Consider the following 22,186-nt stretch of genomic DNA (forward strand, 5'->3'; position numbering starts at 1 on the left):
TACACTATTGCACAGAGTCAAAATTACTTCCCTAGCTGTTTTGTGTGTTACTTGAGCCTTGTAAAACCATACTGGTATTCAGACAGTTGGAGTATAGATCAGCATTTTAATATTTTTGCTAATTACCAAGTTTAACTGCCTTCTACTTGCCCCTTATACTTCTCTTTACATTCTTACATACCAGTAATTTAATCAATGCAGTGCTCCCTCAATATTGGATTGCAAATTATGGGCCCTGAAAATCCATGGAAATTCTCGCACATCTCCTTCTGTAACTTTAGTGGGAGACTGACGTGGTGAGACTAGGGAAGCTAGGGTTGTTCTCCTTGAAGCAGAGAAGGTTAAGGGGAAATTTGGTTTTTGACAGTAAATAAGGAGAAACTGTTTCCAGTGGCAAAAGGTTCGGTAACCAGTGGACACAGATTTATGGTATTTGGCAAAAGAACCGGAGTTAACATGAGGAATAAAAATATAATCAGTGAGTTGTTATGATCTGGAATGTGCTGCCTGAAGGGGTCGTGAAAGCAGATTAAATAATAACTTTCAAAAGGGAATTGGATAAATACTTGAAGGGGAAAAATTTGCAGGGCTATGGGGAACGAGCAGGGGAATGGGACTAACTAGACAGCTCTTTCAAAGAGCCGGCACAGGCATAATGGGCCAGCTGGCCTCCTGTGCTGTACCATTCCATGATTCTAAACCCCCCCCCCACCACCAAGAGAAATAGCATTAACAGCAATTTTCAGCCATTTCTCTGGGGGTTTCGACCAGTCTCCTGCTGAAGCTATGGCAGAAAATCAAGAGAATCCCCACGGAATTTCATCACCATATGAGTTCAAACTCTTACTATAGGGCATGAGGCCACGAGGCCACACGCTTTCATAGAAGAGAGGAGTGTTCCCAACAATTAAAAGATACAAACATAAATATAATTTTCAGTTTACTCCTAGTATAATCACACAATTTCAGTGGATGGCACATTCAATGTATAACTTATCATAAAAGTAACAACCCAGTTATTTGAACACACACACACACAAAATCCTAATTGAATAGAATTTGTGTGCGCACTTCTTAAATAGTTTAGTATATTTTACCAAGATATAATATATATTTTATCAAGACAAGTTGAGAAAGCTGTTAAAAAGGCCTATGGGATCTTTGGCTTTATAAATAGAGGCATAGAGTATAAAAACAAGGAAGTTATGCCAAACCTTTATGAATCACTGGTTAGGCCTCAGCTGGAGTATAACAGAGGCGTTCAAAATAACGAGGGCTTTGATAGAGTAGATAGTGAGAAACTCTTTCCAATGACAGAAGGGTTGATAATCAGAGGATGCAGATTTAAGATAATTGGCAAAAGAACCAGAGGAAAGTGAGGAGAAATTTTTTTACGCAGCGAGTCGTTATGATCTGGAATGCGCTGCCTGAAAAGGTGGTGGAATCAGATTAAATAGTAACTTTCAAAAGGGAATTGGATAAATACTTGAAGAGGAAAACATTGCAGGGCTCTCGGGAAAGAGCAGGGGGAGTGAGACTAATTGGATAGCTCTTTTAAAGAGACAGCACAGGAATGATGGGCCGAATGGACTGCTTCTGTGCTGTAAGATTCTATAAAACTATTTAAATTATCTAAAATTTATGTACCACACATTTTATTGCGTTTCTAATATGAAAAAAATGTCATTTTCATTTATTTCGACGAGTGTTCATGACGTACTTTCTTGTGTTCATTTCTGGTTTCAATAAGATAATATAACACTTGGGCGCAAAAATACACAGCAGCAGACTGAAGCTAGACGCTAAAATAGCGAATACCTGCACAGCGGCAGCGTATTTCTCCGGGGCGCTTACGTAAACGGGGAAAAAAGTAATCCAAACCGCACAGAAGGTCAACAGGCTAAAAGTTATGTGGGTCGCTTCGTTGAAACTATCTGGGAGCTTTCGAGCTAAAAATGCAAAAACCAGTGTTACACCAGTCAAGAGGAAAATCAACACAAAAACGGCGCAAAAATAAGCGACAGACCCGACTTGACATTCCAAGCTAATGACATGTTGGTAATAGGTTGGGGTTTTGAAAGGGAAAGGGGGAGATCTTGTGATCCAGAGAATGCATATTAAGCATTGGATCAACGCCAGGATGAAAACACCAGTTCGCTGGCGTCTGGGATTGAACCATTTCATCATGTGGTTTTTGGGAGATTTGCTCTTAAAGGCCATCAGTGCAACGACCGTCTTGCCCAGAATACCTGCGAGGCACAGAGCGAATGTCACCCCGAATACGGTGAAACGCAACATGCAAGACCAGTGCGATGGGTCGGCGATGAACGGAAGGGCGCACAGAAAGCAAAGCACCAAAGAGAGCAGGATAATGAAACTCAGCTCCGAATTATTGGCCCGGACCAACGGGGTGTGCCTGTACTTATAGAAAACGGCAGTCGTCGCGATTGTTAGGCAGGCTCCCCCCACCGCGAAGGTGGCCAAAACACATCCCAGCCCATCGTCAAAGGAAAGGAATTCGATCTCCTTCAGTATGCACCCGTTTCTGTATTGGTTGGGCCAGTATTCCAAAGGGCACGTCATACAAGATAGCGCGTCTGTTAAAAAAAAAGGGGACACATTAATGTTAGGATGAATACTTCTAGAAAACTCTGCCTAGTACATTTGGAACTGTGGAGTAGCAGGGGGATTTCAGGGTTCAAGTACAGAATTCACTTCAAGCTAGTGGACAGGTACAAACAATAATTAAAAAAGCTAATGGAATGATGGCCTTTATTTCAAGTGGGCTGGAATACTAAAGGGTGGAATGTTAGTTATATATAGCTCCCGTTGGAGTACTGCATTGGGTTCTGGGCACTGCACCTCAGGAAGGATATATTGGCCTTGGAGGAGGTGCAGCACAGATTCACCGGGGCTAAAGGAGTTAATTTATGAGAACAGGTTGCATAGACTAGGCTTGTATTCACTTGAGTTTAGAAGATTAAGGGGTGATCTAATTGAGGTGTTTAAGATGATTAAAGGATTTGATAGTTTCTCTCTTCCACCTTACTTCCTCTGGTGGGGGGAGTCCAGAACAAGGGGGCATAACCTTAAAATCAAAGCTAGGCCATTCAGGGGTGATGTCAGGAAGCACTTCTTCACACAAAGGGGAGTGGAAATCTGGAACTCTCCCCCCAAAAAGCTGTTGAGGCTGGGGGTCAATTGAAAATTTCAAAACTGAGATTGATAGATTGTTGTTAGGCAAGGGTATTAAGGGTTATGGAACCAATGGAGTTAAGATACAGATCAGCCATGATCTAATTGAATGGTGGAACAGGCTCAAGGGGCTGAATGGCCTACCCCTGTTCCTAATCAGTTAAAGGTTCATGTAAGTATTCATACAGACCTGTCACATTACTAATATCATTGTTGACACATTTTACACAGTCAAAACAACAAACAGGCTCTCCACGTCTAGTTGCTTTCCTTGTACCAGGGGAGCAGCTTTCAGAACAAATTCCTCGTGGGACCTGAGCAAAAAACAAATGCAGACCATTTCATTGGACTTGGCTGAAATACATGAAATATCATCTTCAACACAGAACACAAGACTTATTGGCAAGATGAAATAACCTCAATATGGATTCTCTTCGACATTCTGTGACCATTTACACCTCCTCTGGACCCATCTTTTGTTTCCATCCTTTTGCCTTGCACCATCATCCTTTTTGCCATTTAATCACTCCGACCCTCCACTCTATCACAGACCTTCCCTTTTGTTCTTTGCTTACCCCCTTTTCCCCTGGCTCTATGTTGAAAACTGTTCATCTCTTCCAGTTCTGATGAAAGGTCATCGACCTGATACATTAACTGTTTCCCTCTCCACTGATGCTGCCTGACCTGCTGAGTGTTTCTAGCCTTTTCTGTTTTTATTTCAGATTTCCAACATCTGCAGAGTTTTTTTTCCCATGGTTTCTTATGATTGACTGGGAAACAGGGATCTTGGACATATATCACCATACCTTCACTGTCACTGGGTTAAAATCCTGGAACTCCCTCCCTAACAGCACTGTGGGAGCACCTTCAGCACACGGACTGCAGCGGTTCAAGAAGAAGGTGGCTCACCACCATCTTCTCAAAGGCAACGAGGGATGGGCAGTAAATGCCGGCTCTACCAGCAATGCACACATCCTGAGAATGATTTTTTTTTAAAAAGGGAGGAGCAATTGATTTCTGATCAATTCAATTTGGAGTTCAAAGGGTGGAGAGATGAAGACAGAGTGGATGATCGAGCTTCTTCCCCATCGCTCTCCCTTAACTGGTGGAGATGGATGCATACTCCACGTAGAAAGGAAACACATTTAGATACGTGGAAGGTGGATGCACAGCTGAAAGGGTAAGGCAGGTTGAGTTAGTTAGGGCCTGGAATTGGAATTTAATGGAGCTGAACGTTGGGGGACGGGGGGTGTTGGTGGAGAGTGATAATTGGTGGAATGCTCAAGCAGGTGTTTTGAAAAGCTGAAATAATTCGCAAACTGGTGCAGAACATCTAAATGAAGGAATGAAAGACATTTAATAGAACAAAAGTCAGCGAAAATAGCCAAGTCAACAGTGAAATGCAAACAGCAAACTTGGAAATCTCCAGGAGGGAGCATTTCATGTTTGTATTTCACTGCCTTACTTGGAACATCTTGTTGTTTCATTGTCTCACTTGTATGATCTGCCCTAGTTTTCCTCTCTTTCCAGCTTTTTGAAGCATTCTACCAATTGTCTCTGTTCATCCTCTTTTGCTTTGTTCAGTCCCATTGAGGGGGTCCGTTGTGTCCCAGTTCCAGGGAGCGGGAGACTGAACGATAGGGAGAGAGAAGAGAGAAGGTGAGTTGAGAGTCAGAGAAGGAGAAAAAGGGGAAAGGTGGAAGACGGGGTAGGGAGGGAGATGTCGCTAAAATCATTTTTATTAGGAGATTATTGACAGGAAGTTGGTATCGTCCACCGTTTATACTTTAGTAGGAAAGTTTTTTTTTCCATTTAAAGAGTCGCTGTCCCTTTCAGCACTTAACATCGACTTGTGCCGATTTCGGAAAGGACCGTTTAAAATAATGAATGCAGGTTGGAAAACACTTCATCCACAAACTTTCACTCCTCGGGATTACCTTCCTTCGCCCGTCGGTCCAAAAGATAGCTTGTTCATTTATCTTCAGCGCTCGGCCTATAAGCGCCGACTTGTCATATTTCCCAACGCTCACAATGCCAGCGACGCCACTGGCGCTTATTTGCCAGTTTACCAGCTCATACTTCGGGACCCAATTTTCATTTTGGTGAGAATGTACGTCGCTGCCATTCATGTCTGTGGAATTCAACCTGTCCAGGTGATATAGCAGCTTTAAAAGGGATGAGAGAGAGGGCATTAGTTGTAAATAATGTGCATCCGGATCACGATTCACAAGATCCTAAGATAAATACGGATGATCAGATCATGCAGCCCATCTGAGCTCATCCATCCAGAAAGAACAGGCATTGTTAAGGGGAAAAAATAAATTATACACGAAATATAATGTGGTATGGTTGATGTATCCTATCTCTTACAGAGCTTCCTGCTTTTATAAATATAAATTGGAGCTAGATAGGAAGGTAGGAATTGCTGGAGGAAAAAAGACCTCCCACTTCACCTTCTACCACCCTGGTGGTCACAATAATAATGGAGTTGTTGATTAATCAGAGCAATCAATCTCTATCAATGAGTCTACAACAGATCCAGACATAAGGTAAGGAAAACCCCCAGGGGTGGAGAGATTTGGGAACCATGGGTCCAAAGTCACCTGTTCCTCCCCCCCAAGCCTGTTACACTCACCACATGTCAGGTCTCAAATTACTCATACACTGTATCCCAAAATGTGCATTTGAATGTATGAATGCGTCCACCGTCTCCCTAGAGAGCCTGTTTTATAGATTGACCACTCGCTTGCTGAAATATTATTTCTGCAGGATATTGGGAGAGCAATTGCTCCGGTCATTGCGTGGGAACACTTAGTAACTGAAGAACCCATCTGATCGCATTTCTAGCCAATTCGTTGATTTGAACGCCTTTACCATTTCGCTAGAAGGACCGAACAGAGGAAATGGTCCTAGTGGCGTTTGCATGTAGCTTCATTTAGCGACCAGAGCAATTCTTCAATGCTTTTAGAGTAAAGTTGTAACGAAGAAGACAAGTGCACACCAAGTCTATTTAGTCGTGTAAACTCTAATATTTCCTACCTGCCGTGATTCAAAATCTGACATATTGGCGCAACCGTTATTTCCACAGGATAGCATGTTATGAAGGGCATGGGCTATGGCATATACCGCCTCGTACACGCGGTAGGAAACTCGCAGTTGGGAGGTATCCGTGTACTGGTTATTTATTTCGTGTAAAAGCTCATTCCCGGTACATTGCCGAGCCTGAGATTGAGGATTGCTCCGAGTTACATTTTGCATGGCGCAGTCGAACGTTTCCTCCCAAAACTCGTTAACCAAAGGATTTTCGGGAGATTGATACGGGTTGACTTGAAGGAGAAACTCTTTTAACCCTGCTATCCTTGCCTTCGGGACAACGAATCCCAGTGCCCCTGCAAGGAAACGAGCGTTCTCCGCCGGAGACAGAATGGGGATTGTGATCCAAGAATGGCTCCCAAGCCACTGTATACCGGTCACATTTTGGCGCACGACTTCTTGTAGCAAAACCTCCATATCTGCCAGCGTAGCGAGAGCGATAATAATCTTGGTGGTGGCCCGTTTTATCGTGTTCACAACCTTAAGTACTTTTTCTCTGGAGTCTGTTTCAGAAAACGCTTCTGAAAAGGCAATACAAATTCCAACTCTGGTGAGCGCTTGGAGAATCGCTTCGGACTGCATACTGCTATAATTGGAACTGCTTCGAATTAATCCGATCCAATTCCAACCGAAATGCTTCACCAGTGACGCTATGGCGCTCATTTGGTGGGAATCGCTGGGCATCGTTTCGAAAAGTGTTGCGAATTCCAGATCGCCAAAGCCCTTGCATGTAGCAGAAAAACTGACCTAGTGGAATCAAATACAGCAGCATTTTATGAAACTGCAGCATTAAATCCAAAGTAAATATAGAAAATTAGGAACAGGATTGGCCATTCAGCCCTTCGAGCCTGTTCGGCTGTTCAATTAGATCATGGCTGATCTGTATCATAACTCCATTTACCCGCCTTGGTTCCATAACCCTTAATACCCTTACCGAACAAAAATCTAACAATCTCAATTTGAAACTTTCAATTGACCCCCAGCCTCAACAGCTTTTTGGAGGAGAGAGTTCCAGAATTACACTACCCTTTGTGTAGCTCTAATTTTAAGGTTATAACTCCTTGTTCTGGACCCCCCACCAGAGGAAATAGTTTCTCTCCATCTACCCTATCAAATCCTTGAATCATCTTAAAACACCACAATTAGATCAAGGCTTAATCTTCTATCGTCAAATTTAGAGATTGTTAAATAAACATTAGAAAGTGCTGGAAATGCATCTGATAAAGAAATAGTTAAGGTTTGAGGTGGGACCCTTCATCACAGCCTTTCTTATTGGATTAAAAGGCATGTGGAGAAATGGAATAAAAACCTTATTCTCATATATTTAACCACTAAATATAGAAGTGAATTGACCAGCCTCACAACTCTCTGTGTGAAGAAGTTTCTCTTGCTCTCTGTTCTAATTCTGTTATATTTAATCTTCTATCTATGGCCCCTCGTTCTAAACCCCTCAATTATTGGAAATGATCTGTTTCTATCTACCCTTCCCCATCCTTTCATAATTTTAAACACTTCTATCAAATTGCCTTTTAATCTGCATTGCTCAAATGAAAAACAGACTCAATTTTTCAAGGCTTTCTTTGTTTTAGTATATCCTCATACCAGGCAGCATCCTAGTGAATCTTTATTGTACCCTCTCTAAAGCCTCAATATCCTTCCAATGGCGTGGAACCTAATATTGCAAACTGTACTCTAAATGAGGTTTTAATACGGTTTAATATAGGCTCCTCATTACCTCTTCGCTTTTATATTCTATACTTCTTGAGATAAAGCTTAGAATTCCATTAGTTTTTTTTAATCTGCCTTACCAGGTGCGAAATGCTGTTCTGTGAGCCTATACCCCCAAATCTCGCTGCTCTTCCACAGCACCGAGCCTACTCCATTCAGAGAATAAATACCGCTGGTAACTTTTTAATCAAAATGCATCACCTCACACTTACTGACATTGAATTCTATCTGCTACTTCTTAGCCCATTTCCCCCCATCTTATCAATATGTCCTTGCAGCTTCCTTTGGTCCTCTAAAGAATTAACTATACTTCCTATTTTGACACCGCGCTATATCCAAATCATTGATATGCACAGTGACCAGAAGAGGCCCCAGAACTGAACCCCGTGGTACACAGATCTTCACCTTCATCTACTCTGGAAAACTGCCCTAAACTCTTACTCTTTGTTTTCTCCCTTCCAACTAATGTTTCATCCAGTTTGCTACCCTCCCCATAATTCTATGCTGCTTAATCTTCTCTAGTAATCTCCCATGCGATACCTTGTCAAGGGCTTTCCTGAAGTCCATGCACATTACCTTCGCCACGTTCCCCCATTTACAGTGTCTGTTACCTCCTTAAAGAATTCAATGACGTTTGTCAAACATGAACATCCCTTTTGAATTCCATGCTGGATACTTCTAATGATTTTCTCTTTATCTAGATTAATTTCATCCTTAATTAGAAACTCTAAAATTTTCCCTATCACAAATGTACCTTTGCAATCTCTTTTATAAAAACTTCCCACCAGAGGAAAATTGGCTAATACATATAGAAACTCCATGTTCTCCTTTGAATAGTACCATGGGATCGTTCCCATCCACCTGAGAGGGCAGACGGGGGCCTTAGTTTAATGTGTCACCCTGAAAACAGTACCTCAGACAGTGCAGTACTGCACTGAAGTGTCAGCCCAGATTGTGCTCAAGTCTCTAGAGTGGGACTTGAATCTACAACCTTGTGCCTTAGAGGCGAACCAATGGGCCAAGCCAACATATAAAATTCTATTGTCGCCTATGGTTGGATTACAAGAATTTTAGTATGAGCGGCAAAATATTGTAAACAAAATATTTAGATATTTAAAGACTTGCATTCATATAATGCCCTTCATAACCTCAGGATGTCCCAAAGTCCCAGCTAATGAAGTTCTTTGGAAGTGTAGCAACTGTTGTAATGTAGGAAAGGTGGCAGCCAATTTGCACACAGCAAGGTCCCACACACAGCAATGTGATAACGACCAGATGATTTGTTTTAGTGATGTTGGTTGAGGGATAAATATTGGCCCAGGACACCAGGGCGAACTCCCCTGCTCTTCTCCGAAATAGTGCCGTGGGATCTTTTATGTCCACTTGAAGAGAACAGATAGGGCCTCGGTTTAATGTCTCATTCTGAAAGGCGGCACCTCCGACATTGCAGTTCTCCCTCAGTAGTGCACTGAAAGTATCAACCTAGATCTTGGGCTAAAGTCCCTCTGGAATGGGACTTGAACCCACAACCCTCTGACTCAGGGACAAGAGTGCTACCACTAACCCACGGCTGACACCGATACTTTATATTTATACATTAAAGTGTCTCAACCACTAGTAATTTAACACAATATAATTTCAGAAATTGATCAAAATCGAAGTGGCGTGATGATGCCGGTATCCTACCGTTGGGATCCCAAAAGGAGCAGTTAGCATTGTTTCTGAAAGTGACCTGATGAATCCAGCGTCCGCGATTATGGCGGGGAGTCTGGAAATGGGTGTACAGCTGGAATCAGTTGTGGATTCATTCTGCATGCCGATGAGAGCCATTACAGCTTTTACTGACAGAGTTTCACTATTGCATCCGTCGTAAATCTTGTAGCCCAGTGTGACATTGGGAAGCAGTTTTGAGCTGGTATTTATTTCTTCAATAGCGAAGATCATGGTCTGTGCCTGATGGAATTCTCTCAAGTTAAAACTGTGGGGTGTGCAGAGTTAGATCGTCTTAACACATCATTTAATTCACATCTGATACATTGTCCACCCTTCACTGTGCTAATTTGCGAACAAGGATAACTTTATGAATGGAAAGAATTTCTGACCCTGACATCTTTAATATATTAAATATCTTTATATGTCTATCTTATTCGTACAGCGAATAACTTGCGTGGAAATTGCTCCATGTTTCCAAAACTTCCTTAAACACGCTGTTGTGGAGCTGCAACTTGATTTAAGTTTCGAGGAATGAATGCAGCTCACAGTATAAAACGGAGCTCTCTTTTGCACAAGTTTAAGTAATATTTTCACCCTGTTGCATTCGGTGGCATTAAAACCTGGCAAGGGTGACCGGCTACTGAGGGAGCCTGAAGACAGGAACCCGTCACTCTCTCACAGGGAAGGGTCACTGACTACTGAGGGTGCCTGGAGATGGGAGTCCTTTACTCCCTGTCGGCGAGGGTCACTGGCTGCCGAGGGCTGAGCTGCATTGCACTCCAAAGGCACTGTTACTTGTCTATTAAGTATTGACACAATTAGCTCTGATTGCGATTTCTGCTGTCGTGAGCCAATATGTTTCAATCTGCATTTTGAACAAAAGGAAGAGAAAAACATTTGGTGAAGTTCCATTGTGACAATAGAATGAATGTATCAGTCAACCGAAACAAGGAAGTTTGATAGTCTCTGGAAACGAGACTTCAATTTCACACAAAATCAGGGATTAAAGGGAGGTCGGCCCCAATACATACACACATACGCACACATGCACACACGCATACACACATATATACACACATATACACACATATATGCACACATACACATGCGTACGCACACATGCACACACGCATACACACATATATACACGCATACACATACACACACATGCACACACGCATACACACATATATGCACACATACACATACACACACACACCTGCGGTAAAACAAATGCTATCATTGAATTTGCTGCAATATCTCTGGCTACTAGTGGACTCATTAAGCAGAAATTAGATCCCCCCCACCACACACACAAAATTTTGACCTCAGTACTGCACTTTCATCACCCAGTTTTCCTCGGAGCTCTTGGTCCATTATGCGAGCAGCGACTCACTTTTCACAGCCTGGCGATTGCGGTTCAACTGTGAAGGAATGAGGCTCGTCCTGTCTCACGACGTGATGGTGGAAGTGGAAGATTCCACCCATGACGATGTCCCCATCTTTATATAACCCGGGCAAATTAAACCTCCCTCGAAGTTTGCAAACTGGCTGGCTTGTTCCCCACCTAGGTACAAGGGAGAAATATCCCCACAACAGAAGGCAATAATACATCGCAACAGAGTCATTGGGAGCAATGACTATCCTAGAACAGGCACCATCCGCTTATATACTTTACACATCCCAACCAGTTGGGTAATGCTGTGATGAATAGATCAGCAGTGGGAAAAATGTTGGAATGATTCCAACAAAAAAAAAATACCAGTTCGAAATTACAGACTTCCTCGGGAGGACCAAGTAGCACGCGAAATTAACCAAATCCACGCAATTGCCCCCATGAATAAAAGCTGCACATGGGCACAATTAATTATAATCTTGGCCACAGACACAGAGTCCCAGTATGTCGCACACTAAGTATCGTACTAACAGTTTAAAAGGTGAGAGAGGAGCACGCAATTCATCAGAGTCTTCTGCATGGAATTATAGAATTTCGTGGCACAGAAGGAGGCCACCATGCCATTGTACCGGACCTCTGAAAGAACCATCCACCTAGTCCCATTCCCCTGTCCTTTACCTACATTATTTTATATAATTTTTTCTTTTAGGAACATAGGAACAGGAGTAGGCCCCTCTGCAATTCAATTAGATAATGGCTGATCTGTACCTCAACTCCATTTACTCACCTTTCTCCATATCCTTTGATATCCTTACCTAACAAAAATCTATCGATCACAGTCTTTAAAGCTCCAATTATCCCAACGTCCACAACCTTTTGCTTCAGATTACTACTACCCTTTGTGTGAAAAAGTGCTTCCTGATTTCGCTCCTAAATGGCCTAGCTCTAATTTTAAGAACTGAATGGCTGCCTGGGCCAGCTGAGAGTCAAGCACATTGGTGTGGGACTGGAGTCACATATAAGCCAGACCGGGTAAAGGCGGGAGGTCTCCATCCCTAAAGAACATTAATGAACCAGTTGGGTATTTACGACAATCCGATAATTTCATGGTCACATTTACTAATACTAGCTCTCAGCTGGCCCAGGCAGCCATTAAAGCTCGTTCTTGTTCCCCATCAGAAGAAACCATTTCTCTGTATCTGCTCCATCAAATCCTTTTAACATTTGAAATATTAATGTACTTTCTTTTTACATAATAATGGAGTCTTCATCCACCACTATTTCTGGTAGAGCATTTCATGCCCCAAACATCTCTATAAAAACATTCCAGTTATGTTGGCTTTTGTTCTTTTGGTGAGGACCTTAAATTTATTCCCCTAGTTACCAACTCACTGACCAGTGGAAATAGGTTCTTCCCTATTTAGCTAACAAAAACTTCAGAATTTTGATATAATGCACTGGTCCAACTTCACTTGGGATTCTGTGTGCAATTCCCAAGGGATGAAAGAAAGAAAGACAAAAAAAAGAACTTGGATTCCCAACGTGCTTTATGACCAATGAATTATTTAGAAGTGTAGTTGCTGTTGTAATGTGGGCAAATGAGTCAGCCAATTTGTGCACAGCAAAGACCTACAGACAGCAATGAGTTAAATGCCCATATAAACTGTTTTGGGGGTTGCTGGTTGAGGGATAAATGTTGGATAGGACACCAGGAGAAGTCCCCTGCACTTCTTTGAATAGTACTATTGGGTCTTTCACATTCACCTGAGAGGATAGTCAAGACCTCAGTTTAACAAAAGACAGCACTCCAAACTTCTAAGGAACACACAAACTTCAGAGGTAAGAGTGCTACCACAGGGCCAAGGCTGATACCTGAGCTATTGGGACAAGAGAGGCTTAAGGTCGATGGTCTGGCCAGAAGGTTGTTAACAAATAACTTAATTGAGGTATCTAAAATGTTAAATGGCACAAATAAGGCAAACCCAGAATATGACCCCGAAGATGTATAGGCTAGCAATTCCAGTGACTATATTGGAATTATGTCTGCAAAGACATTTGTTTCCTAATAATGGAACTAGTATTAAAAAAAGAGCAGAGAATTCTCTCAGTGTCCTGGACCACAAACCTTCCTCAACTAATAGCACAGAAGCAGGTTAACTGATCAACAAAAGGTTGTGAAGAAGTGGGCTGCACTGCCTAGAAACCACAGAATCAACTGAAATGATTAAAAGCATGATAGATATTTTATTTGGTGTTAAGGAATGTGGGGTGAGGGCAGAATAATGGAATTGGAGCAATGGAGTTACTGTGGGTAACAAAAATTAGTTTTCCTTTTTGTAAGTAGCTATATAAGGAATGCAGAGAAATATAAATGAAATGTGCATTGTCCACAATGGAACAGTCACATCAAACCCTTTGGGTATGTTGGCCGATTTTTGATCCTTGTGCAGCTTAACCTTGGAATCTAGAATCAAAGAGCTAGTATTAGTAAATGTGACCATGCAATTATCGGATTGTCGTAAATACCCAACTGGTTCATTAATGTTCTTTAGGGATGAAGACCTCCCACCTTTACCCGGTCTGGCTTATATGTGACTCCAGTCCCACACCAACGTGCTTGACTCTCAGCTGGCCCAGGCAGCCATTCAGTTCCACCCCCACCTTCTTAGGACAGTTGGAGATGGGCAATAAATGTCTGCCTTGTCAGTGACGCTCACATCCTGAGAATAAGATTTAAAAAATTCTTGAAGTAGTAACAAATCAATTTGTAAATTAGTAAATGTTATTTGACTACATTGCAAAGAAAAAAGAACCTCTTTCAGTGATGATTTGTTGTACACTCCCATTGAGAATCCCTGTGTGGTCAGTGTCCAGTAAGATATTAAAATGCCTACGTGGCAAAATAGCAGAATGCAAAATGGTTAGGAAAGGGTTAATAAGTTGATAACTGGGGTTGGGAAGGCCCCCCCCCCACCCCTGCCTGGCCATATGTTTGCTTAGTCAGCAGGCCTGCATTGTCTTATCAATGAAAAGTCTTTGATGTGATTCAAGGACTGGTCTGAATGTCTCCATGTTTATGGAAGGTCAATATAGGTAATGAGCTTAGCCAAAGTTGAAAGACATTCCAAGTTGGGAGATAAGGAACAGAAGGAACAGGGAAGAACATTCCAAGTTGGAAGGTGAGGAAGTATCCCCTTTGATGTCTAACAGCAGCATGATCAGCACATGGATTATCTATGATTGGCCGGAAATAATGTAACCCCGCATGGCAACCTGTGCCCAGCTTATGATTGGTGTTGACTCTTGTGTTAACGATGTTCCAACTCCTATTGATCTGTATGAAGGTATGAGTTTTTGTCTTTGTCTTGGTCTCCTTATTCTGTTAGAATCGTCCGGACTCCCTCAGGAATCTGAATTGAAGCTACAGACTAAGATCTGCTATTAAAGTTGTGTTGAACTTTAAGGTGTATTCGACTCAGTTCTTGCTGAACCAGACTGAGGGGAAAGAATCCGGTTCCTCACCATGACACAAGTCTTATTGCAACCATCCCAGTCCCAGACTTCAATTATAGATCTCTCACTTTCTGATTCTGGATCACATGGGAAACAATGATTGCAGAACATCCTGTCAGGATATTACAGATCCTAACACATTGGTAGACCAGAGTGAAAGCAGCTTTCATAGAATCATAGAATCTTACAGCACAGAAGGAGTCCATTCGCCCCATCATGCCAGTGCCTGCTCTTTGAGAGATCTATCCAATTAGTGTCACTCCCCTTGCTCTTTCCCCATATCCCAGCAAACTTTTCCTTTTCAAGTATATATCCAATTCCCTTTTGAAAGTTACTGTTGAATTTGCTTCCACCACCATTTAAGGTTGTTTTGTCTTTCAGCTTGGTTGGTACCATAACATTCTTAATGTGATTGATTACACAGGCATTGAACTTTAAACACCCCACATCCCCACCACCATAGCAATGCTGGATGCCAGGGAGGAACAGATGTCCTGGCTTCCAGAGTTGCTACGGCACAAATGACAAGTATTACCTCAGGTCAAGAGTTAACCGGCACAGGTACGATGGACCGAATGACCTCCTTCAATTCTGTAAGATTCTATGAAATGTAAACCAGATGAATTGGATATCTTATAAAAATACTAATCAATGAGACCATCAATAAAATTTATCATTTGCACAATAGAGACTAATCTTTTTTTTATTGCTTTGACCTCTTAGACTATAAAACATAACTGCCCATTATTTTAAAGGTACAGAGGTGTGAACATGGTAGATTAATCCTTTGTCTAGTCTGTGCATTCAGGTAAAAATGAGGAGATTATGACTGGTTCTCAATAGAAGGATAATGTTTCTTTATTGACAGCTCTTGTAATTTTATTAATGGAAAGTATGTACTTAGGGGTTTCAAGTTGATCAATAGTTGGGTACTATATTCTTCAGATTCATCCAAGAATTTCTACTCATGCCCATTCCCTGAGCTCTTCATATCAAATGTTTATTTTTTTTATTATTCGTTCATGGGATGTGGGCATCGCTGGCAAGGCCAGCATTTATTGCCCATCCCTAATTGCCCTTGAGAAGGCGGTGGTGAGCCTCCTTCTTGAACCGCTGCAGTCCGTGTGGTGAAGGTTCTCCCACAGAGCTGTTAGGAAGGGAGTTCCAGGATTTTGACCCAGCGACGATGAAGGAACGGCAAAATATTTCCAAGTGTGACTTGGAGGGGAAAGTGCAGGCGGTGTTGTTCCCATGTGCCTGCTGCCCTTGTCCTTCTAGGTGGTAGAGGTCGCGAGTTTGGAAGGTGCTGTCGAAGAAGAAGCCTTGGCGAGTTGCTGCAGTGCATCCTGTGGATGGTACACACTGCAGCCACAGTGCGCCGATGGTGAAGGGAGTGAATGTCTAGGGTGGATGCAATGCCAATCAAGCGGGCTGCTTTGTCCTGGATGGTGTCGTGCTTCTAGAGTGTTGTTGGAGCTGCACTCATCCAGGCAAGTGGAGAGTATTCCATCACACTCCTGACTTGTGCCTTGTAGATGGTGGAAAGACTTTGGGGAGTCAGGAGGTGAGTCACTCGCCGCAGAATACACAGCCTCTGACCTGCTCTTGTAGCCACAATATTTATGTGGCTGGTCCAGTTAAGTTTTTGGTCAATGGTGACCCCCAGGATGTTGATTGTGGGAGATTCGGCAATGGTAATGCCGTTGAATGTCAAGGGGAGGTGGTTAGACTCTCTCTTGTTGGAGATGGTCATTGCCTGGCACGTATCTCAATTATCATTCCAGTATCTGAAAGATGTTATGCAAAAAATACAATGAGGTAGATTTTCAACTTACTGCCTGGGTATAATTCCAGCATTGCAGATCGACCGCCTGTTATAGAAACCATCCGATTTTCATTTCTATTGAATTCTATGGAGCACAGGTCAGGGAGGTCCTACAAACGGTGGGACAAATGCTCTGCCAGGGCAATGCCTAGGCGGTGAAATTTAAAATCTCTCCTCAATGGCCCAGAATTTGCTGTAGATGCGCTGCTCTGCAAACAGCATCTTGCTGTCTGCCTCACCATTGAAATGCATTGAACAATGCGAAGTTACTGTATTTGTGTGGTAGATATGAACTAAACTCGCCACAGAAAGAGCATTAGGAGAAAAATGTCTGCACTCAGATCAGAAATATAAGATGATATAGTCTTGTCATTCTATTATATATTGTTGGAAAACAGCAAAATATTTCTATTAAATGATATTTGAGGTAAATAAATACCATAATAAAGCATGTGATTGAAACTAATAAAGGAATTATGTCTTGATAATTGCCCTCAGAGCAAATATGAAGTTGAATCATAATTGCAAATTTAATTAGATGCTAGCACTTGAGGTGGGATTGAATTGCGAGCTGTTAACACAGCTCTCTTGGCCCCCAGCAGATTTTCTATGTTTTCTGATCAACAGCGGTGAATAAAGTCACAAGTGTTCTTAACAGACAAACCCAAATCTTTGTGCACACAATTAAATAGCAAAACAAATTATAAAGCAACCAAGCTGCCCTCTGGCAATGGCTAAATTAAGTTGGCAGAGATAACCTTGTTCTGTGAGGTTACCTTGCTCTCCCGTCTTTATTTAATGTTGTTAGGATATCTCATTAGAAACCCAACCATTGTGTTACATTTCTGGGGTCTCATGTACCTGAATAGTTAAATGTTCAGGGGCACCAAAAAGTTAAAGCAACATTTTTTAAAATCCCAAATGAAAACAACATGGTTTCCCTGTGGTTTTCTCCGTAACGGCACATTGATAAATGAACTGAGTTTTTGTTAAGATAAGGCCCCATGCAACTACCTTAGAAAATAGATACAGTTGTATTCAGGCTTTTAAAAAAATATTCATTCTTGGGATATTGGCATCATTGGCAATGCCAGCATTTATTGTCCATTCCTAATTGCTCCTTGAGAAGGTGGTGGTGAGCCGCCTTCTTGAACTGCTGCAGTCCGTATCGTGAACGTGCTCCCACAATGCTATTAGGTAGGGAGTTCCAGGAGTTTGACCCAGTGATGATGAAGGAATGGTGATATATGTCCAAGTCTGGAATTTGTGTGACTTGGAGAAGAACTTGGAGATGATGGTATTTCCATGCACCTGCTGCTCTTGTCCATCTAGATGGTGGAGATTGCGGGTTTGGGAGATGCTGTAGAAGAAACCTTGGTGAATTGCTGCAGTGCATCCTGTGCCCTTCTCCACATCTCCCTTGAGAATGTCTGTTCACTTGTGAACAAAGCCCTTGTCATCCGTGAGCTTATTGCGGATGTTTGCATCGACATCATGGCCTTGATGGAAACCTGGCAGATGGGTGATGACACCTTCCCCCTTAATGAAGCCTAGCCGCCTGGCTATATCTTCCACCATTTGCCCCACCCAGACCGCCGTGGTGCTGGTGTGGCCCTTATCAACAAATCATACCTTGGTCTATCCCCCGACTCCTCTGGCACCTTCTCCTCCTTTGAGCATCTCACCTTGTTCCACCCCTCTCACCTCACCTTTAAAATCCTCGTTCTCTACCGCCCACCTAAGTACCAAGCCAAGTTTCTCACCGAGATATCTTCACTGCTTTTCTCCCTCAGCCTCTGCACCAAGTGACTTCTCATCCTCGGTGATTTCAACTTCCATCTCAACTCATCATGCCCTCTCTCCTCTGAATTCACTGTCCTCCTATCCTCCCTTAATCTCTCCCTCCATATTAACTCCCCACTCATATTCATGACCACCCCCTCGACCTTGCCAATTCACGTGGCCTCTCTACTCCCATCATGTCAATCACGAATAAGGCCATCTCTGATCATTTCCTTGCACCCATATCCCCCTTTCCCCTCCTAACCTCACTTCCTTCTGTGTCCGCCCCTGAAAAAAACTCTCCCCCAAGTCACTTACAACGGCATTTTCAAATTCCCAACTGTCTAGCCTTTGGCTCGCCATTCACCATGACATTTCTGCATCTACTGATCTGCTCAATTACACCCTCACCTCCACCTTTGATGCCCTTGTTCCCATTAAAACCATTACTCTCTCTCACCCTGGTCGTCCCCCCGGTACAGCTCTCATCTCCACTCCCTTAAGTCCAAGGGACGCAGTCTTGAACATTTATGGTGGACAACTGGTTTAGCCATTCATTGCAAGATCTGGCTGGACCATGTAAAGTGCTATTGAGTCCTGCTCTCCTCTGCCAAAACTGCTCACGATCTTTGCATTCCACGATCATCCTGGAATGCAAAGATAACCCCTGGTTTCTCTTCTCCACTACAAACTGTCTTCTTAAACCCCTCTCCCTGCCCCCTCCACTCTCACCTCCAACAACAAGTGCGAGAAGCTTATAGGCTTCTTTGTCACTAAGATTCAGACCATCCACTTAGCTGCCTCTGCCGCTTCCCTCTCTTCCTCTTGCCCACCAAGCCAAACCTTCCTATAATCCTGCACAAATTATTACGGTGTGGTTTCCTCACTCAGATAATCCATAGGCAGTACGGGTCTAGGAATTAGATAAACTCACACTGATGCAGCATAGGGTAAGGTTAAGGCACATCAGTGTGAGAATTCCACTGGTCGTTTCTGTAGCTTGCCGACCCACATTGGCTCCTGGTTGCCCAATATCTCCAATATGAAATTCTCATCCTTGTTTTCAAATCCCTCCATGGCTTCGCCCCTCCCTATCTCTTTAACCTCCTCCAGCCCTACAACCCTCCGAGATCTCTGGTTTCTCCAGCTCTGGCCTCTTGTGCATTTCCCACCCTTCGCACCACCATTGGTGGCTGTGGCTTCAGCCCTTTAGGCCCTAAGCTCTGGAATACTCTCCCAAAACCTCTCTGCCTCTCAACCTCTCTCTCCTTCTTTAAGACCCTCCTTAAAACCCATCTCTTTGACTAAGCTTTTGGTCACATGTCCTAATGTCTAATATGAATGCAAGTTGTTGTTGTACTGATACACTAAATAACTTTGTGGAGATTTCCTTTCAGTACTTCTGGTGAAATTAGCACGTTCTAAAAAGAGTTCTTAAGATTTTGCTGAAGATACTGATGAGAGGAAACTTCTGGAATGCCGTTCCCATGTTGTTATACCCAGTAAAAAAGCCTGGAATTCCCTACCTAACAACTCCCTGCCTGTGGAAGTACCTTCATCACATGGACTGCACCACCACCTTCTCAAGGGCAATTAGGGATGGGCTATAAATGCCCATTAATATGATGGGCATTACCAGCCATGCCCACATCCCGAGAATGAATTTTTTTAAAGTAAGGAGAGGAATTCTTACTCCCCCTGTTGGGGGTGGGTAAAAGCAGCTTTACTCAACAGCATGGCATGAAACAGATAGAAATGCATCGAAGACACAACAAAGAAATGGGTCATTCTGCCCAAACAGTCCAGGCTGGCATTCACTTTCCATGCATGGTAGTATTTGTTATTGAAAAGTGTTGCTTTCAACAGCACTGATATCTCCCACCGTAATGCACAGTAGAAAATACAATGACATTATAGTTGATGATGTTTTATTTTTATCAGAAGCTTGTTCTTTTAGAATGCTTTCCTGATTTTGTTAGAAGGCGAGAGGAAATCTCCTCACTTTACTCACACAAACCTCTCCCCCACAATAGTAGACATTTTTTGGAGTAAATACAAAGTACACAAAATTATTGTGCATTTCACAAATTTATTGCTAATGTTGCAAATGTCAGTTATAGAATATGAGTTTTAGTTAATGATACAAGCATGAGCATACTGTGCATTTTATAATCAGTGAAGATGCTACGTGGGTTGTAATAAGGAAAAATTACAGTGCATGTTGTTTCAAATCTGTACATAAAACCTCCTATCTCCCTACTGATATACATTTCTTATTCAAGCTTAATTTAAGTTGACAATTGTCCGACTGTTCTGAACGTTGCATCAAAATAGTCCAAAGCTGAAACTAGTTGATTGGTACAAAGCATTGGACGGTTACCATAAAATTGCGTAGCTACATTTCTGGACAGCATTCAGAGTTTTTTTGCGTGTGATCTCTGCATTAAATATTTCTTTGTGTTTTTTTCCGGTTGAAACAAGATGATGTAACACTTAGGAGCAAAAATGCAGAAAAGCAGACCGAAGCTGGATGCCAGAATTGCAAACACTTCTACGGCCACTGTGTACTTTCCAGGGGAGCTGACGTAAGCTGGGATAAAGGTTATCCACACTGCGCAAAATATAAGCAAACTAAAGGTTATAAAAGTCGCCTCGTTGAAGTTGTCTGGTAGCTTTCGAGCTAAAAAGGCGAATGCACAGCACAGACATGCAAGAACGCCGATATAACTGAACACACTGCAAAAGTACCCCAAGGACCCAACATTACATTCTAGTATAATTATAGCCTTGTAGTACTTTGTGCTTTTAACAGGGAAAGGAGGTGAAGTGGTGAGCCAAAGGATACAAATTATAGTTTGGATAGATGTGAGGATGAACACGTTCAGTCTTTGATGCATAGGGCTAAACCACTTCATCTTCTTACTGTTGGGAAGTCTTGCTTTGAAAGCCATCAACACGACAATTGTTTTCCCCAAAATGCAAGAGAGGCAAAGAACGAAAGTGATGCTGAACACTGTGTGTCGCAACATGCAGGACCAGACAGAGGGCCGGTCAACGAAGGTCAGGGAGCAGAGGAAGCAAAGTGTTAATGCAAAAAGAAGCAGGAAGCTTAACTCTGAATTATTGGCTTTGACAAGAGGGGTCCGTTTGTGCTTATAAAAGATAATAGCCGTGGCCACTGTTAAACAGGCTCCAATCACTGCGAGTACCACAAGCGAATTTCCCATTTCGTCATCAAAAGAAAGGAATTCAATGTTCTTTGGCACGCATTGGGTTTTTAACTGATTGGACCAGTATTCTGGTGGACATTTTACGCAAGATACTGTATCTAAGAGAAAGTAACACAACACATTAAGAACATAAGAACATAAGAAATAGGAGCAGGAGTAGCCCATATAACCCCTCGAGCCTGCTCCACCATTCACTAAGATCGTAGCTGATATTCTACCTCAACTCCACTTTCCCACCCTATCCCCATATCCCTTGATTCCCTTAGTGACCAAAATCTGTTGATCTCAGTCTTGAATATACTCAACGACTGAGCATCCAAAGCCCTCTGGGGTAGAGAATTCCAAATATTCGCAACCTGCTGAGTGAAGAAATTTTTCCTCCTCTCAGTCCTAAATGGCCGACCCCTTATGTTGAGACTATGACTCCTAGTTCTAGACTCTCCAGACAGGGGAAACAGCCTCTCAGCATCTACCCTGTTAAGCCCTCTAAGAATTTTATACATTCCAATGAGATTGCCTCTCATCCTTCTAAGCTCCAGAGAATATAGGCTCATTCTACTCAATCTCTCCTCATAGTACAACCCTCTCATCCCAGGAATCAATTTAATGAACCTTTGTTGCACCCCTTGAAGGCAAGTATATCCTTCCTTAGGTAAGGAGACCAAAACTGTACACAGGTGTTGTCTCACCAAAGCCCTATATAATTTCAGC

At 42.6% G+C, this 22,186-nt stretch overlaps 2 protein-coding genes across 2 annotated transcripts in view; both read right to left on the reverse strand.

Annotated features, from left to right (window-relative positions):
- Positions 1 to 1,689: 1,689 nt before the first annotated feature.
- On the reverse strand, positions 1,690 to 18,041 carry LOC137331737 (extracellular calcium-sensing receptor-like). Its single transcript, XM_067995723.1, has 7 exons — positions 17,902 to 18,041; positions 11,126 to 11,296; positions 9,703 to 9,994; positions 6,235 to 7,035; positions 5,133 to 5,360; positions 3,386 to 3,509; positions 1,690 to 2,597 (listed from the first exon to the last, which is right to left on the reverse strand). The coding sequence occupies exons 1-7, from the start codon at positions 18,039 to 18,041 to the stop codon at positions 1,690 to 1,692; spliced, it is 2,664 nt and encodes an 887-aa protein (XP_067851824.1).
- Positions 18,042 to 18,190: 149 nt separating this feature from the next.
- The window catches only part of LOC137331738 (extracellular calcium-sensing receptor-like), a 38,638-nt gene continuing 34,642 nt past the window's right edge, over positions 18,191 to 22,186 (reverse strand). The window contains exons 8-9 of the mRNA XM_067995724.1: positions 20,688 to 21,573; positions 18,191 to 18,251 (exon numbers count right to left, since the gene is read on the reverse strand). Coding sequence (XP_067851825.1) covers positions 18,191 to 18,251; positions 20,688 to 21,573 — 947 coding nt within the window. The remainder of the gene's footprint in view (positions 18,252 to 20,687; positions 21,574 to 22,186) is intronic.

The sequence above is a fragment of the Heptranchias perlo genome, chromosome 13 (genome assembly GCF_035084215.1).
Source record: "Heptranchias perlo isolate sHepPer1 chromosome 13, sHepPer1.hap1, whole genome shotgun sequence".
NCBI lineage: Eukaryota > Metazoa > Chordata > Chondrichthyes > Hexanchiformes > Hexanchidae > Heptranchias > Heptranchias perlo.